The sequence below is a fragment of the Egretta garzetta genome, unplaced genomic scaffold, assembly GCF_000687185.1.
Source record: "Egretta garzetta isolate BGI_Z169 unplaced genomic scaffold, ASM68718v1 scaffold204, whole genome shotgun sequence".
NCBI classification, from domain to species: Eukaryota; Metazoa; Chordata; class Aves; order Pelecaniformes; family Ardeidae; genus Egretta; species Egretta garzetta.
The window spans coordinates 893,358-913,015 of record NW_009259424.1 but is presented as its reverse complement, the minus strand read 5'-3'; the positions used below and the strand labels follow the sequence as shown (position 1 = coordinate 913,015).

The window sequence follows — 19,658 nt, the reverse complement described above, 5'->3', positions numbered from 1 at the left end:
TAGTCCTCAGCCCTACCTGTCGCTTATTTCCACAGCTGTTACCACCGTGCCCCCCTGCCCCCCCCTTCTGATACCAGTGCGTAGTGTGAGGTACAATCTGCCTTTTGCTCCCAGCTGCTTATGAGTGAATCTCAACCTGGGAGTCAAACTTTTTCTCTGATAAGAACTTGTTATATTTGGCACCGTTCACCAAGAGACAGAGGCTTTCTGAGGGGATACAGAAGTTTCGGATACATAGATTTCCTTTCTTCACTTTTTTGGGCCACAAAACCACTACTTCAGCAAAGCATTCTGGATCTGAGACCCATCACTTGCATCACAGATGGAAGGCCACAGATACAGACCCACACTTCTATCACAGATTGAAGGCCACAGGTATTAAATCTATTCTTAATACATCAGTATGACTGTTCTGTAGTTTAAATGTCAGGAAAATTATGTATTAAGAGTTTGGTCTTGTATCTCTTTAATGTAGCCAAACATTGGGAAACAGTATGAGGCTCTAGTCCTGCAGAGAAGACGGTTTGGGCCCATGGTTAGACATCCCAACAGAAGGATCAAAGCTTGAATCTTAAAAGGTGAGAAAAATACTTAAATTAGACACTTTTCTTTGGGATAGTCCTGAAATACATGCAGCAAACTACATTTGTTTTGCTTTCCATTGCAGAACCTCCAATATAAGCCAACTTCTGATTTAATCGTTATATGTCACTACTATTAAATGTAGAGTCAGTCACTTAATTTGGTATGGTTTAGAAGAGATTGCATAAATACTTCTACTTTGTACACTTGATAACCTTGTGTTCTGTAGTCTCTTTCATGTTGCCTATGCATCTCATTTCTTTTCTAGTGTGTATCTTAACAGAATATGGTTAAAGTACAAAACATGCTTTAAGTATTTTTTTGAGGTTAGCTAAAATCCAAGCAGTCTGGGGAATCTCTACAAAGAGTCTGTGAAATGCAGAAAAGTACCAAACCTTACATTAGCACCAAAAGTCGCACTAAAGTGTTCAGACTATGGCTCTTTTAATTCTTTCTAGCATCAGTGGTTGAGAAAAAGGTTCTTACAATTTTAAGATATATCAGCATTCTCCATCATGTTTCAACTGTGTATATTCAGAAATTTATTGTCAAAAAGTTATCACAAGGCAATGACAAACAGGGAGTTAGCTGTCTATACTTACAGTTAACATGCTTTATATGCCCCCATTTTTTAGGCCACAGATTTAATCAGGGAAACCTATGAGGGGAACCTACAGCTGTATCTTCCCCAGCAACTGACTCAGTAATATATACCTGCTTGCTGCCACCCCAGGTAGCAAGTTTATTCCCAAAGCTAAATCTGAGATTAAATTTACCTTGCATCAGATCTAGCAAGCACGCAGCCACAGCCCAAGCTGGTTCAGTAAGGTGACGGCAATAAAATCTATTAATTTCTTTTGGTGGGTTAACCTTTCATCAGATCACTGGAAGCATCATGGTATCTAGTCCATCTACCCTGGATGAGGCAAAATGCCAAACAGCACCCAAAGGTGCCCTGGGATCCACTCTGAGGATGCTCAGGGACAGTCTGTCACTGAAGCAGAGATCGCAGAGCTGAACAGACACACTCATTGCACAGAAAAAAACACCACAGTAAACCAAGCAGAGAGATCTTTTCTCTTATACCGGTTTGAATTGAACAAAGATAGTTGGTTTGAGTTGCAAACATAAAAGAAGGCTTATAACAAGTGCCTTGCACTCTACTTTTTCAGGGAAGGAGGGGATTCACTGTGCCATTTGTTAGTTTTCCTTTAAGTGAAACTAAAGATCAGACCAAAAAAACTTGTTTGTTCTCTCTTAAGTACGAATGACAATGTTATGCAGATTTACCTACAAGGGCAAACATACAGATAATTTCAGAAACATGTATTCTTTCTGGCTGCAACACATACAAATCACACAAAGACATTAGTTGAAAATTTTTAATAAAATAAATTCAAATACATCTCATTCTCTGTCCATAGCTACATTGCTAAATATCAAAGAAATACATACTTTTAAGAAACTGGGAAAAAAAAAATTGAGCCACCAAAGTTGGTATTGAATATATAACTCAAAATCCAGTTTGTCAAAATTAAACAATTCGATCTTACCATCCACCACTTAACAGAACCACTACCAATTCTTAAAAGATGCTGCTAAAATATTTACAATAAATAAATAACTTACATCACTTAAAGTAAATGCTTTACAGTTTCCTGAATCAAGTGAGTAAAATCAAGAGTACCAATGCAAATCATGTATAAACAAATCTGGAACATAATTCTCTCTACAAAAGGAATTGTAGGAGGACAAAGACGTGTAATAGTCTATTGCATACCATACTTTAGAAACGGTACATATACACACTTATAGACTCCAGTACAATCTTTGTTTTCTTTTCTTGCGCAGGAGGTTGAATATGGTCCATATGCCTAAATAAGTAAATGCAGCAGCATGCAGTCTTGTTTGTCACCGTGTTTTAAAGTAGGGACAAACCTGTTTACATGAGCTAGTACTGAGAAGTACATAAAATACTCAGCCTTCAGTAAACTAAATTGAGAACATTCAGCTCCACAGAATAGGTACAGAAATGCCTTGTAAGATTAGGCTTATACTAATTGCCTTAAGGAGATCTTTTCTAGCACTTGTCACTCTAGAAGTTCCCCCTGGTGTTATTTGTGTAGATACAGCATTTTTTAGAATAGAATCTATGCCAAGAAACTGGTTTCCAAATTGCAAGATTTCTACTGAAGTTAAATACATCTTTTCATTATTTATTGAAATGATTGAAGAGGCTTCCATATGTACCAATCTGAAGATACACGCGTTGTTCTTGCATACAGAGAACTTGTACAAGAAAAAGAACAAAAAGATGCTTAAGTTGTGGTCTGCTGAGTTCAGCTTCTACAGAGCTGGCAAGTATTTGAATATGAAAAATCATTGCATTTTTTCAAGTCTATTTATTCAATTTGATTTTTAAAAAAGAACAGATGCCTAACTACTAGCTTAAAAAGCAATATAACCATGTGTGTAACTCCTGGAATGGTGATAAAGCTAAATAACGAACAGCTTGAAACCTGTATAAAATGTGGGTGTAATTTTAAAACTGTGTAATTCTTAACATTAATCTAATGAAGCCTAGAAGATCAAGTGCAAAAAAATGTTTATAACTAACTAATGTTTATTTTGATCTGTCTCCTGGTTTGACTCCAGGAAATTAACCACATTTTGGTGAATAAAAATGTCAGACGACAGCAGTTCCACAGTAACAAAAACAGATAGCTTTTTTTAAACTTCAAGTAATTTACTCACCAATACAATTTGAGGACTGATAGTGTAGTTTTACAGGAAAGTCTTAAAAAAAAAAATTAGTTGAGGTGCAAGAATTGTTTCATAAGTTCATATGTGGTAAAAGCCACAGCCTGGGAAGGAATACAACGAATATAATTTAGAGATAAACCACGGTATAATCCTCTTCGTATCCCATGTTGCCGATACACATATTTCAGTGTCTGCACCATTGTACTGGAAAAACAAGAACTCAAATCATTATTGGATACACATATTCAATAGTCAAAATCACTTTCTTTAAACACAAGACACTTGTTTTACTTGGTTCTTAAGAGATCTAAGCAGAAAAACCCATGGGACTCCATACAGCAAAGTATTATGGTCCTTTTAGGACTCAAAAGATGGTCTGAGCTTCTGCAAGAAATCTGGGCACAATGGCTGGGAATTGGAAAAATGACAATGCAATCCCATCTAAGGAAGTTTCAGTCTGAAAATACCTGTCCTAAAAGACACAATAAGACATTTTACACCAGATGGCTATGGATATTCTGTTGCCTCTGGCGGGAAGGAGTTGAGAAGCATCAATTCTTCTTACAAATGTAATACAGAGGAACAGAAACATAATTTGCCCAACGTAGCACATACTTCTTGCATGAAAGGTCAGTATTTAGGGCTTGTATCCCACTGTCTTTGAGCACAGGATCAAACCCCTCCTTCTAAAGCTCTGCATATAAAATCTATGTTTAACATTGTGCTCTACATCTTGCATGTGCATAGTTTCCTCCACTATGACACAGGCCTGCTGTTTTCTCAAAAGAGAAATGCTAGGATTTGTATAAGTATATAATATTTTACCTTATTAAAAGCAGAATTTGTAGTATACATGCAAGGAAAATGATTTTCCTCGCATACTTATATTGCAACTGAGCAAATGGACATTAAATGCAAAGCCCTTGAGTAAAAATCTGTAAGGTGCTCAGTATTTCCAAGCCATTAAAGACGCTGGAGAACATCTTCCATATACCTCAAAGTTTCGAGATTTCCTACTTTTTTTATCCTCTCATCCTCTACAGATATATATGTCTACTCTCCTTAAAGGCACAGCTCTCTCCAAACAGGGTCACAACAATATTGTTAAATTGGGAAGCCCCACCTCTGTAAAGGTAGTTCTCACAAATGCAGAAAGTAAAACCCCAAGAAAGGGGTAAAAAGTATCTGGAGTGGAAAATAGCCAAGGCTGCTAAGGAAAACAGAACAGCAACTTTCACAGCAAGCAACACCTATGTTGTTTATCAAAGGTCACTAAGACAGACTACTGTTATTGCCATGCAGGAGGTTCACGCTGCATCATGCTGGATTCAGACATACGCAATTCCACTGTCCTGGAATTGAATTTGGTTGAGGCAATTTGAAATTCAGAAAGTTTTTCAAGATGAGAGCCAATTTAATACTATGATTTTAAGGATGTTATGGTACTTCTTCCACTTCTACTGGACTGAAGCACGTGACTGAAAAACCCTGAACAACCCCAACTACATGTGGGGTGTGGGACATTACTGTAAATGCAAGAAAGGTCAAATAAAACAGTTATGTAAAATCATCTTATGGAACAGATTCTGCACCATTAAAAAACACTTTGAAACATTTCATTTCAGTAAAAGCATGCAGTCTCTCTTAGGGATCCTGCTGATATCAAAGACAGACATCGCAAGTCAAGTTAAAATATAAAAAACTCTGTATATATACTATATATATATATACACACACTCTCTATTAGTAACAAAAGTGCCATTGTGATTTTAGTTATTTCTTTTTAACCTCAGAGCGATAATGGCAGTTTTTGTCTGTGTGGAAACTTATTTGCTAAAAGAAAAGAAATCAACAGCATTTTTTTTTTTTTTTTATTTTGAACTTAAAAATTTAACTTTGCTCAGACATCTAAGAATTCAGTTACTAAGGATGAAAAGAAAATACTTACAGGCACTTTTCAGAGTCTGGGAGAACCGCTCCTAACTGCATTCGCCTACGAGTTACATCAAGGGGATATCTACAGAGGAGATATTTGAACAGCAGATCAACCAGATGCGTGATGACTGTATGAATATTGTTTAAAAAAAGAATACAAAGAAGTCCATGTGTAACCTCCAAGCTCCCTTTTCAGTGAGTCAGGAATCCGGCTCAGATTCTCAACACAGCTGAAAGTTCTCCGAAAAGGGAGACTTCCCCTATACAACCAAAATCAGCAAATGAGATCTCTTAATATATTCCATTTGGCACGAGTAAGGAAGACACATGAAGATCAGATGAGAGTATAAAACAGTCTGTAAAACGCTGGAGGGAGAAGACACCTGAATCGAAAATAAAATTAACAGTTTAAGGATTAATAGAAAATGACATTTGTAATGCAGTGATTTAGTGAAAAACTGATGCCATATAAGTCCATTAAATAAATTTATTTTATGGGCAAAACAAAATATGACAAGGACAGCATGAGAATGGAGAAAGCAGGCAAAGTAATAAAAAAAATTTATGCCAAATACAATAATCTAAGACTTATTTTTTCTCTTTTTAATTTTTTTTTTTAAATTTTTAACAGGTTACCTTGTTTTCAAAATAAATTGGAATAATAAAATTCTGCAAATTATGTTCAAAGACTTATTTTTTCTCTTTTTAATTTTTTTTTTAAATTTTAAACAGGTTACCTTGTTTTCAAAATAAATTTGAATAATAAAATTCTGCAAATCATGTTCAGTCAAAATTTCATAGCTTACCAAACAAGATTCCAACTGATTTTAGGAGATTTGTCTGAATTTGTTTAATTGACTCAGTGCATATATCTTTAAAGACTCCGAAGATTAAATAGATATTTAGTAAATGAAACAATAGGAAATAACTGAATTCCAGCATCTGATTAACCTGACCTAAAAACCTTACTAATTACTAGACTTATATAAAATCATGTTCTCAGATAAAACTTTCTTTGGTATGTACTGCTATATAGAAAAAAACAAACAAATAATACCCAAACTTACGATATCGTCTGAGCTATTGCTCCAGCTATGCCACCACACAGCAGATTTACATGTGTTTTCAAAACTAAGACATCGGGATTATCTAATGAAGGCCGTCCAAGCAAGTTAGGTGCTTGAGCAAGTCCAATGCTCTTTAAGGTACCAAAGGTAAAAAATGAAAAACCTAAAAGGAAATTTAATTTTATGTACTTTCATAAAAAAGCAAGCTATTTGTCGATGCATCATCAGTATAAACAAAAAAGCTGTAATTACAAAATGAAACAATTTCCCAATTCCTTTAGAAGTTTTTCTTAAGCAGAAAGAAATAGACAAATAATATTTTGAACTTCTACAGTAACTTCTGAATTAGTGGTTACAATTAACATTTAATGAATGATTTCAATAAGCTAGGCTGTGGGGTTTAAATAACTGGATTGCTGTTAAGAGTAACTCCTAAGATCTTTTTAACTGAAGAACATCTCTCATCTTCTAAATATGAGCGTAGTTTAGCTGGGCAGTTCTGATGTTCCTCCATCCCACGTCCCCCACGTCACCTTTAGCTTGTGTAAGTATTTACATAAAAGTCACCAGGAGATGGAGCCAATACAGAGGCTCTAAGCCTCCATCTATAGAGCACTTTGCTCTCTCATGGATCTACCTGTTCGAGAGAAATACCCTACATGCTTTCTCCTGGGAAAACTGGGAAGCAGAAGAGAAAGAACCATTACTTTACCTCGCTCCCTCTCAACTCCGAGTTTCAGAAAATCTCAGCTTTGCCTGTTGAAGATGCTTTAACACACTAGTCTCAATCTAGAACTGATCTGCTGCAAATGCTTCTACTGGCCTCCCCTCTCCATTCGTTAAAAAACAGAATCCTTGATTTTAACAGAAGCTAATTAACTAGCTGTGCAAATATATTACGTGAACTTAGTAGGACACATAACTGCCGAAGGACTGCCACGTTCTGTTTTTAACTTACCCGCATATGGTGCCATTCCTACAACAGTTGGCATCAGCCCTCTGTAGAACCCACTAAAACCACCTTCCTTTGAAAGAAAAATACAAGTACATTTGTGGCAAGAAATACAACAACTGTCTTAACAAGTTATACGACTGTTCATGTTCATACAGATCCACCTGACAGCAATATCTGACTAGCATCATCTGGCACCAAGGAGCTAACATCAAGTTCCATTTCTTGTGCCTGAAGAACTGAGGGAACAACTGCCTGGCTCCATAGAAGATAAAGAAGTGAAAATGAAGGAGAAAAATCTACATCCAGGATCATAATCTAGCAGACATTTCTGCATTATACATATCCCTCCTCCCCACATTTTTTTGTATCATTACTACTTGTTCTTGAAAAACAACTTCTCTCTGCTGTTTTTGACCTCCCACTTATATGAGTCTTAGCTACATCTTAGCAGCCTAAGTAGAAGGAAGCATCCAGATAATTTTTTACATTAAAAAATTCAGTGTGCACGCAATGAAGTCACGTTATTTTCCACCAAGCCACTATTTTCAATGCAGTGCAACATTCTTTAAAGAGCATATTTTGCTTTGACAGGACTGAAGATTAAAAGAAAAAATACCTTTGTGTAAATCATCTTGAATGCATGGATAATTCCCATGTACTTGTGTTCCCCTTTTACTTGGAACGCCAGACGAACTCTAACCATATCAAGAGGGTAAGTACAAATCACTGCTGTAATACCTTTATTAAAAACAAAAACAAAACAAGCAAACAAAACTCACCTACACCTTATCTGATTCTAGGATTATTTTGAAAATTAGAATTTCCTTTTGTGGCAGTGAATATAATAGCATATACAAATTATTTTGTTAAAGAAACACTTAAACGTCACTTATAATCAGCAAATAGGAACACTAACTTCAGCATCACACTAAGGATTTATGTTTACACTTGGTGTTCACTGAAGCTGCACACCCAGGCCTTGATTTTCCAAGGATTTATGATTTATGAGCCTAACTTATTCACATGAGCAATCTTACTTAAGTCCATGGCTCATAAGCATCAGACTAGTCAAGTGCCTCAGCTTTACTGGATTGCAACCATGAAACCTAATCCTACCAATATCTTTAAAAAAAAAAATAAATAAAATCAAACCACCAAATGTACATGTTTAATTTCAAAAAGGCTGTGTAGAATTTGATGCGATTACTGCATATGGATACGCATATCTATCTACTGCATCTGAAAATACTAAATACATTCTAATGACATCTAAAATGAAGTCATGATCATACTGATGAAGAGTAATTAATTGCATTGGATTACTGCACTTTAATAGTTCATATTACACCAGCACTTCTGTTTTAAATCTCTGACCAAAAAAGCTATTTCTAGACTGAAGATGCCAAAAAAAAAAAAAAAAAAAAAAATCTTAGGATTCATCCAGTTGTGAACTGCTTCAAAACTAATTAGATGCTGGCCAACTTGTGATTTTGAAAACAGAACACCAGTACAGAGAACAACTCTTAACACCTACCTGAATAACAAACTCTTCCCTACTGCTAATTTTTGAGGTAAACCATTCAATCTCTGACAAATTATTTGGAGGGAATAGTTAAAACTGCTTACTAAAAGCAGAGGTCATTTTCTGGTGGTATACCACCCTCACTGGAAGAAGGAAAAAAAAAATACCAGGAAAAGAAAAAAAAAAAGAAAGCAAAAACCTTTATGATTGATATCTAGCAGTCATTCTGACTTAGCTAAACATCACCCTTAAAAACTGGTCCTACAGAAGACAAGCACACTTTTTATGCTGGCAGGAAATTGCCACTTCCTCTTAGATTTTAATAGTCTCTTAACAATATCTCTTTTTGTAGATGTATCATTACCCCTCCCTTCCACAAGGTCAAGAGAAAACCACAACAGGGAGGAGGGAAAAAAAAAAAACCAAACCAACAATAACACCCAAACACAACACAATTCCAGCAAACAAACTCTTCGTAACTTTTACATCTGGAGACAAAAAAAAAAAAAAGCAACTTCAGTAAGCTGAACCATCTGACAGAAGGTACCAGGATCAGATGGGGAGGAAAAAACAAAATGAACACCCTTAAGTGAGCTATCCAAAAAGCTGACACCAGTCAACTGTCAATTGAGAGTAAAGTTTATGGCCTTCTAGAGTATCCTACCAGTAATTTATTTTAGAAGACAAAAACATCTCGTTCAGAGATTTTGGAGGATTCCTCTGAACAAAAAGCAGACATCTGCAGTTGATTTCTGATGTTATGTCACCCATAGGGTTCAAAAGTTGGAAGCTGCAAAACACCAAAAAGCAACTTCAGGGCTGTTTCCACCAACCCACACTATTAAATGCAATCCCTCAGACTACAGTCTTTTCCTAATGGATTGCCTGAGATGTCCAGAAATATTGTAAAATGGATAAATTCAAGCATTTTAAAAAAATAAAAGAGGGGGAAAAAGCTTTTACAGAGCTTAAGAGTTCACAGGAAAGTCATCCCACTTCAGAAAACAGACAACTTGATCCCCCTTTTCTTCCCAATCATGCACGGACACGTATCCAGGAATATTCTCTGAACAAAGACTAGCAAACAGATCAACCAAGAGCTTGGTGAATGCACTAACTAGCGATCACAGTCCAAAAACAGTACAAACAAACAAACAAACAAAGACAGAACTGAAAAAAACCCATATGTCGTAAGGATTTAAATAGGGCTATAGGGTCTTGATTTGTTTTGGTTTTTTTTTTTTTTTTACTTTTTCTTAAAATCCTTTAGCCATGAATTCTTAAAAAAAAAAAAAAAAAAAAAAGGATTTCTGACTTCAGCCACAAAATAACGCTTTCTTGAAGCAACTGGGAGAGGCATGTTACTGCTTGATGTTCATATAAGCAAAACGTACATACAAGGGACCACGATTTCCTTTGGGAAGAGACACCATCCTTCCTGGGAGGAATGGCGGCCAGCTTTGGGACCCAAAGTTGTTGTGGTGAAGTCTATAAAATTACTATTCTCATCTCTACTCCCTAAGATTATGAGTTATCAGAAGTCAGACCACAGCATCTTAAGGCTGATTCCCTGTCTTGAGGAAGCAAAGTCTATCCCAAATAATGAGAGTTGAGCCAAAAATCTCTCCCATAGTTGGTTAAACAGGCCAGAATTGGACGTATCTCGACAGCTAAGGGATACATGCTGCAATTCCCAATGTCTGACCTGAAATAATCATAATAGAGCAATGTAGCTCCTCCCTCCTCTAAGGAACCACTTCTTCAAAAACAGCAGATTTTTTCATTGCAAATGCTGACTCAGAAGTCAAGGAAATCAGGGAAAGACTGATTCTTCACTTACCATGTTGTCCTCAAGCACCTTTGACCACTCTTGAAGACAAGATACAGGGTTACACAGACCTTTACTGAGACTCAGCGTCAATGAAGCACAACAGGAATTAGACTGTCCTTGATTTGCTTCCCAGGCTTTGAGACTTAACAATGAGATTAGCTGTATAGGGTTTTATCACTGTATCCCAATTTCCCTATTATTCCTCCATACTTAGTAATTTTCTTTCTTTGAAAATAAAAATAGAAAAACATCTGGAGCAAGAAAAAAAACCAAGTGAAATGCATTTACAAAGATCAGGTACTGCAAACATATCTGATACAGAAGTTTTCATGATTTCTGTATCATGCTCTCTGTACTTTATCAATAACTACGTAGATCAAATTAAGTACTACCAGGTGATTCAGAGCTATACAGTTCCAGAAGTGATAAGCACGAGTCACAGCCTTGAACTGCAGAAGATATGTTCCTTAAGTAGTATAAAGTATATCAATTTATCAAGGAAGCATCTTTGAACAAAACAAAGTTTCAGGAACCATACATACAGAGAAATAGCTGATAACAAGGAATATTTATCAGACGGGTAAAAGAACATGTAAAGCCCGATTTACAAGTCCTAATATTTCTAGACCTCCAGTATATAATTGTTTCTTTCTGAATTGCACCTGAGGAAATAAACAGTGCAGATTCTTCTAAAATGTTGACTCAACTAGGTAACTGTTAATTACGTACTATTTAAAATTGAGATAGCAGTATCCTCCTAGATCAGTACTGTTTTCCAACTGCTTTTACTAAAAGATAAAAACAAAACCATGCTTTCTGTAACAGTTTCGTGAAACTTGAGTTTATTCTAGATAACATCTAGTCTTTTTTGGCTTTTATTTTTAAGTTAATCAAGTGCAGGGGAAGAAACACACATTTGTGTGTTTTAATTCAGATTTTTCAATTAGAAAACTAAAAAATTACTTAGATTTGCAAAATCATCCTGTGATACAGGAGTTATTTGATAATTTTGTTTCCTAAACCCCACTGAACTCTATGATCTCTCTATCTTCTCCCCAGCTCTCTTCCCTTAAAAGAAGTTATACACCATTTAACTGTTAATGAGGTGTTACAGCTGAAATTTGAATCACACAAGGCTCAGGAAATTCAGAGTTAAAGTTTCCACAGTAACTTTAACTTGGCCTCCTTAAATATATGCATTACAATAGGTTCTTGTTTTCTCTCACTCCACTACCCCCATCCTCATTGCCTTGTTGTTCCCTGTGGATATGCTTTTGATCCTGTTTATCAGCACAGAAGATGCTCAAATGTTTCCCACCACCTTGAAACTGATTCAGGTCTGTTGACTGCTAGTAATGTTGGAAACACTGACATAAGCAAGATTTAAGTATCAGTAACATACACAGAAGTGAAAGCAGACAGCTGTGTGGCTAGATAGTGAAGAGGGGACAAAAAGGAAAGGGAAACAAGGGCTATCCGTTTTCAACTGCATAATATTGGATTGCAGGAAACCGTGAAGATCCCTCTCCAACATTGGGGTGCATGCAGCACACCGTCCCCTTTAGTCATTTAAACTTGGAACAAAATAACATCTCTTATTGGAGCCATCAGGCAACTAAGCCACAGGAGTTACAGCAAGAAATATTACCAATTGCTTTTAAGAGTCTTCTCTTATTTTGTTTGCAAGTCTAGAGAATTTACAATCATAGAATGGTTTGGATTGGAAGGGACCTTAAAGATCATCTCATTCCACCCCCGCTGCCACAGGCAGGGACACCTTCCACTAGACCAGCAACTTCTCTGGGCAACCTGTTCCAGTGCCTCACCACCCTCATAGTGAAGAATTTCTTCCTTGTATCTAATCTCAATCTGCCCTCTTTCAGTTTAAAGCCATTACCCCTTGTCCTAACGCTACATGCCCTTGTAAAAAGTCCCTCTCCAGCTTTCCTGTAGGCCCCTTCCCGGTACTGGAAGGCTGCTATAAGGTCTCCCTGCAGCCTTCTCGTCTCCAGGCTTAACAACGCCAACTCTGTCAGCTTGTCTTCATAGGAGAGGTCCTCCAGCCCTCCGATCATCTTTGTGGCCCTCCTCTGGACCCACTCCAACAGGTCCATGTCCTTCTTATGTTGGGGGCCCCAGAGCAGGACACAGTACTGCACGTGGGGTCTCACCAGAGCGGAGCAGAGGGGCAGAATCCCCTCCCTCGACCTGTTGGCCACGTTGCTTTTGATGCAGCCCAGGGTACGGTTGGCTTTCTGGGCTGCAAGCGCACATTGTGGGGTCATGTTGAGCTTCTCCTCAACCAACACCCCCAAGTCCTTCTCCTCAGGGCTGCTCTCAATCCATTCTCTGCCCAGCCTGTATTTGTGCTTGGGATTGCCCTGACCCACATGCAGTGCCTTGCACTTGGCCTTGTTGAACTTCATGAGGTTCACACAGGCCCACCTCTCAAGCCTGTCCAGGTCCCTCTGGATGGCATCCCTTCCCTCCAGTATGTTGACCGTACCACACAGCTTGGTGTCATCAGCAAACTTGCTGAGGGTGCACTCAATCCTGCTGTCTGTGTCTTTGTCACTGACAAAGATGTTAAACAGCACCGGTCCCAATACAGACCCCTGAGGAATGCCACTCATCACCGGTCTCCACTTGGACATCAAGCCATTGACCACAACTCTTAGTGCAACCATCCAGCCAATTCCTTATCCACCAAGTGAATTTCTGTATTGGATTTCAAACGCTATGCTCTTCTTAGCGCCTCCTTCCCCCCCTATATCTTCTTGGCATACTCAATAAAAACTCTCCCCTCTTACTTATCTAATGAATATCCCAAAAAACAGTCAATGCCACCTAGCAAAAAAAAAGTAAAACACTCACATGCAATACTATTACTATACCCGACTGCTACATTCATTTCACTGCACACCTAAGCCTAGCTCATCTACTCAGTTTTGGGGTTCTCAATACCAGACCACTGAGTATGTTGTACTTAAATGCACCACACAAAGCATTTGATCAGTTTCCAGATGGTACTGTATATTAATTTTATTTGTATTATGCTAACCACACAAACCAGATTTAACCAGTAAGGTGCTTACAACAATGCCAGATGCTATCAATTTATCTACACAAAGAATCCCAGCATGTCCAACACTGACAGAGTTAAGCTGATTATTCAATGTTTTCACAGTGCCTCACAGGTCAGGTTCCAGATCTCTGACAAGGCTCCTGAAAAAGCTCATAATAAGCTTACAGGGAAAAAAAAAAAAAACTATGAAGTGTTCTTTAGTACAGTTAAAGCCAGGGAAAGAAAGAAAAAAAGAAACAAAAAAAACTTATGTATTTTTTTCCCTTCTTTCAGATAGAAAGCCAGCCAAGTTCTGGTACATATCTTGCCAAATGGGTTCAACTAGTTTTTAGACTCTTTAAATTGTTTCATTTAATTGTCTTTCCTTTTCATCTGATGGCATGCAAAGCCAAAATACTTTCATGAGGTCTTCCTAGTTTAACTAGAGGTAGTAGTATTAACAAACCCCAGTATTTTTATTGCAAAAGAGGTTAAATATTAATACTTATTTCATAACTATTTAAGGACTGTCGCTAGACAGGATTAAGACTGTTTTACAAAGTAAAAGCACATGAAGAACTACCTTGATTATTAAAAATCAGTCCACTATTACTTACCTTTCCCTGTTTTTCTTAGCTACTTTTGGCTGAATGACTAGCAAGAGGAAAACAGAAATATATAATCATACTATATACTGGCAGTTACAAGTAGGTTTTCCTACTGCTATTGCACTATTGATAAATGATGTTTTTTAATGTTCACGCATAGGCTCTGAAGAATATCATGACAAACTTGTGTTGGATATTGAAAACTACAGACACTTCTGACAAATCCAAAGAATCCACCCATCCAAGGAGCTGCAGTTCTCTCTATTTCTATGGGCGTATATTCAACCTAGCAGCAATGGCAGACAGGCTGATGAGCCTATTCGACTAAAACCTGCATCTTTATACTTCATCTTGATGACACTGTATTTTTCATTTTTTAAAAGCCACAATAAACGCTAAAAAATGTGCTTTACAACATAGCACAGAATTCGATGCTTGAACAAATACATTTCAAAGAATACTCTTGGACAAACAGTTTTCAATTAGGCAACTAGTTGTTACATTAACGATTCACTAGTATTTTTGCTTAATACAAATTTGCAGCAGTTTGACCTGAAAAAACATCAAATCGTTCTCTAAACAAATATTAACTTTTCAGCAAAAGGGATGTTTGAAATCCAAGTACAAAACTGTACCTGCCATGGATCCAGCCATTAATCGATGCACATGCCCTGAAATCCCAAGTTGCTTCTTTATTACCTACAAAATACGGAACATTTACAATAGTTGTATATCAGAAAACACAGGGAAGTACATCACACAGTTTATTAACACATTAAAGCAAACTTTGTAGCTGTTTCCAAGAAGTTTACAACACTACAAATTCAAACCAGAGCACTTAATTCTGTTAAAAGAATTTTCTGAACATTACTGCTGTTACCAATTTCTTATTAAAAACATGAAAGTGCTGAAATTCTACTAACAAGGCAGAACTATTAGTTGAAAGTATTTGTAGTTTGCTTCAGAAACTAGATTGTTTATTTAGCTATCTTTAATGTGTGTCAAACAAGGCAAACGGCATACTATCCTTGTTGCATGATAGAGAGCAAAGGACACTGAGCAAAGTTGAAAAGTGAGACATTCAAGAGTAAATTTTTCTTCCATGCTCAGCATGTGAAATGTACTCCTAAAAAGATATTTTTAAGACTTTGTTTAATGGGATTTTTAAAAAAAAAAAAAAGGTAGAAATCAGACACGTATTTAAGAGCAAGAACTTCCTCAGTTGCATTGCATCCTGGAAGGAAGTTAGAAATTAAGTTTCCGGGCTTTTGCCAAATAACTGAAACTACTTAAGAAGCAGTTTCTGCTATAAAGAAGATAATTTTGTATCTTTCTTCTTTAAGAATTGGGTTGGTTTTTTTTTTTTTCCTTTTACACATTCCCTCAAAATATCTTGAATGTTTGTTGTCAACTAAGAGATAAAAAAACCTGCTATGATGCTAAACGGTTTCTTGAAATTTGCAGATTCATAAATCATTTCATTATAAAGCATGGCATGCAGTCGTTTATTCAACACAACGTAAAACAAGCATAGATCAACAGCATTTATGATTACACCACAAAAAAAAAAGAACATATGAAACTCATTACAGTTACTTCTTTACAGCAGCCTTCTGACATTCGCCTTTTAGGGAAGGGAATCACAATTTTAATCTCACTGTCTTCAGTAAAGATCATGCAATTTACTTCACGGGGTGCTAAATCTGACCTTTCAAACACAGAATTCCTCGTCGCTAACAGTAAAATAGTATTTTTCACCACATATAAGCAGTGTTTAAAAACATGTTCGTGCTAACACCTGACCTCCAAAAGATGTTGCAGGGATTTATTATGTATTTATTTCGAAAGAGTAAATGCATGAGAGCAGAAAGGAATCCACAAATCTTGCGGGACCCTGAAATGAGCATTTTTTCTTCCAGGTCATTTTTATCTAGAGCCTGACATAGTCATTTGTCAGGTCAAATATAACAGTCATATCCAGACAGAATTTCAAGTTTAAGTTGTTCCATCCATCAAGTACTAAAAATCCCAATACAACATAATAAAGAGGTTCCATTTGATGTTATTCACAAAGGGCTACCTCATAGCACTACAAATAGCAGCCGACTTTAGACTACCTTTTTCTTCCATTAAAAAAAAAAAAAAAAAGTATTATTCTTAACAATACAAAGGTACAAAAATCAGTGAGATTTTTTTTCCTTAAGCAACACTGCAAACAGTTTCACTGTTGCCCTCACATTTTTAATAGGTAGATTCAGATAAAATTAAACAACCTTAGAAAAGACATGCAGCTAATTAATAAAAGACACAAAAGTTTCAGTGTTAATTTCAATCACTTAAAGAATTTGTATTCATTGTGGCCAGAAAAAAAAAAGAAAAGGAAAACAAAACAAATTCCACTACCTTTTTATATTGGTCAAATGCCATAAACTGAATGGCGCCATATGGAAAGATTCTAATCATCATTGCCCCGTTTCCTTTATACAGCCCCAGGTAACCTTCTTTTTTGGGGACAGCACACAGTGTAGAAAACACTCCTGCCAGCAATACAAAAAGAAGTATTGAACAATTACACTGAGGGGAGGGGGGGAAAAAAAAAAAAAAAAATCAAGCAAATATTACTGACAATAAGAAAGTATGCATAGAACTAAGGCTGGCTCATGTTACTCATGTAACTATGGAGAGTGGAAAATCCACTTTCAGTGCCCAAACATTGCCAGAAGGAGGAGGTTAAGTGTTATCAGCTTTCTCACCTCCCAGACCCAGCGGACCTCCTCCTGAATTCATGCATTTCAGGCCCCGAGCCTTGCCTGGGCTGCAAGCAATCCTGCTGCAGATGATACTACCCACCCGCAGAAGCTAATGCCAGCAACACAAGGAGGGAAAGGGTTTGTCTTGCAATTCAGTCAAATCAAAATAAATAAATAAATGCTTCAAAATCTAAAACCATGGGAAAACAATCTAATATTGCTACATGCTGAATTACAGATGAAACACCATCACTAAGGGAAAAAAGTGAACAAGTTTAAGACTTTCATTACTTACAACTTAAAGATCTCACCCTTCCTGTCCCAGAGTTGTTGCAACAAGAAGCAATCCTATTCCCTTTTAATAGGTGGGAAATAATGCAAGACCACACAAAGTTTGGGCAAAACCTACAGTTTTATTATAAACATATGATTAGTTACGCAGTATTGCTATCAAATTGACTTTTTTTTTTTTTGCAAAGGAATAAACTTTATTTCCATTCATAGGCAACTACTTAATGTAAGAGCTGAACATGAAAAAGGCTTACACATTTATCTTTCAGGCAGAAGAGTAGTTGACAAACTTTGAAATTTAAATAAAACAAGTATTAACTAGTTTCTGGGGTTTGAAGAATATTAAATGTATTTTTAAGATGTCACACTTACTACGTGCCTCTGAAAATACTTATGATTAGAATTTCTCTCTACCCTGCAACGATGAGTTTCTCTTATTTCTTAAAACACATGCTCTGAGATCCATGTGGCACCAACTCCACAGAGCTAGGGCAGTAAAAACATTTGATGAACAAATCCATCGTGTCTCTGCACTTACAGGTATCCCATCCACGCAATTTTCTTTTCTTATGGCACAGTGCAAAGCAAACAGAAAATAAGGATTTAAAATATCAGTCAAACCAATTATTTCAGCCTTCCATTCTTAGACTGCAGATTTGCGTGCATACTTATGTGGCGGTGTTACCAAAACACCACGTTACTTGCGTTCCCCTTTTTGGTACAGTGAAGTGAATATATAGCCCTTGAACTTGGTTTCAAAATTTATTTTTCCAGCCTTTAAAAAAAAAACCACAACCAACTATCTTTAGTCTCTAAGTTAAAAATTCCAAAGATTCATTACATGTAAACTTAACCAACTCAAAACGATTATTTTTTCCTGACAACTGTAACACAGTTAAATTTCGAAACGTTAAGTTATATTTCTAGAACATATGACATAAAATACCTCAAATCCGATGTGCAAGAGGGCACTGTTACAGCCCCACAGAGAACGGTTCTGAACATGCTGACAACTGCGAGTTTATTCTCTCACCATGACGCAACACAGATGCCGAACACCGATCGCCTGCACCTTACGCCGAGCGCAAATCCACTTCTACCTTCAATTCCTATCAACCATGCCGCTGCCTGCGAGCGGGCGCGCAGGGGAGCCTTGCGGATTCGGTGGTCGCTGTCTTGCAACCGCCAGCCCCCATGAGGGCTACCAAGCTCTGAAAAGCACCGATTCCCACAGCCCCTGGAAACTGGCAATCACTGTAGCGGACTGCGGCAGTTACCAGCGGTGACTAAATGATGATATCATAAACGGTCCCAGCTTTGACCCTGCCATTACCAATCTCCCGCTGGCTTCAGGAAAGGGAAGGTCAAGCCCAGCTCTTATATCCCTTACCGAGGATCATTTTGACATCTCAATCTCTTAACACATCGACCCATACCACAACTTCCCTGCACAGGGCTTTGTTTTTCTTTTGAAACGCTAACAAAACACGACACAGAGACTGACCAGACCTTCTGTCTGATTAGCACCATTTTTTTTTTTTTTTATCAGCCACATCGTCAAATAGATCAACGTACCCAAACCACAGACGTTGCACTTAACACCAAAAATTAGACGCGCAGCAGCCATCTTACCTAGATGTTTGTAATGGTGGTTATGAGCTTGCAGCAAAATCTTTACTCGATCCAGTGGTGCAGTAGTTGTTTTGGCACAACATCCTGCAACACCTTTCCAAGAGGGGAAAAAGAAAAGTGACGGGATGCAAAAGTTCTTTACGTCAAGCAGACAAAGAAGGGATTTTTCTAATGTACTTTTAAATTGAATAGGTGAGGAGAAACTCAGTTAGGACCTCGAAAAAACCCCCATGACGAGTAAACAGCCTCTCTTAGGAGTGTGTTACAAAACCCTTAAAGCCTCAGCGAACGCGTAAGCTACTTTTCCCGATTACAAAAACCCAGGCCACTGTCTCTCAGCTGCCGAAGTCACAGCAGAGGCTTCCCAAGAAAGTTACTGGAGAGTTTCCCGCCCTGCTTCCTCCTGCCCTCCCTCGCAGAGCAGCAGTAGCTGCGCTCCCGGAGGAGCGGCCGACGTGCCCGCCGCCTGCCCGGCGCTTCTTCGCAGCGAGATCCAGCGGCGAGCGCGGCCCGACCTGAAAACTTCACATAAACCCAGCTGGGGCAGCGCCCTGCGGGAGGAATAACCAGGCTTTTCCTCTGCGAGGGTTATAACGCGGGGGGGGGCGTTTGCCAGGCTGACACCCCCCCACCCCCCCTTCACACCACTCGCTCCTCG

At 37.7% G+C, this 19,658-nt stretch overlaps 1 protein-coding gene across 3 annotated transcripts in view; it reads right to left on the bottom strand.

The window, feature by feature from the left end:
* The window catches only part of SLC25A16 (solute carrier family 25 member 16), a 20,444-nt gene extending 1,242 nt beyond the window's left edge, over positions 1-19,202 (bottom strand). The window contains exons 1-8 of one of the 3 annotated variants that reach the window (XM_035892533.1): positions 19,001-19,082; positions 16,731-16,864; positions 14,963-15,026; positions 7,919-8,040; positions 7,306-7,372; positions 6,348-6,510; positions 5,294-5,362; positions 3,337-3,549 (exon numbers count right to left, since the gene is read on the bottom strand). In XM_035892533.1, the coding sequence (XP_035748426.1) occupies positions 3,393-3,549; positions 5,294-5,362; positions 6,348-6,510; positions 7,306-7,372; positions 7,919-8,040; positions 14,963-15,026; positions 16,731-16,793 (705 nt within the window). In that variant the 5' untranslated portion in view covers positions 16,794-16,864; positions 19,001-19,082 and the 3' untranslated portion in view covers positions 3,337-3,392. Of the gene's footprint in view, positions 1-1,950; positions 3,550-5,293; positions 5,363-6,347; positions 6,511-7,305; positions 7,373-7,918; positions 8,041-14,962; positions 15,027-16,730; positions 16,865-19,000 lie in introns of those variants that run through there. The other 2 variants (XM_035892535.1, XM_035892534.1) reach the window with 2 other exon arrangements.
* Positions 19,203-19,658: the final 456 nt, after the last annotated feature.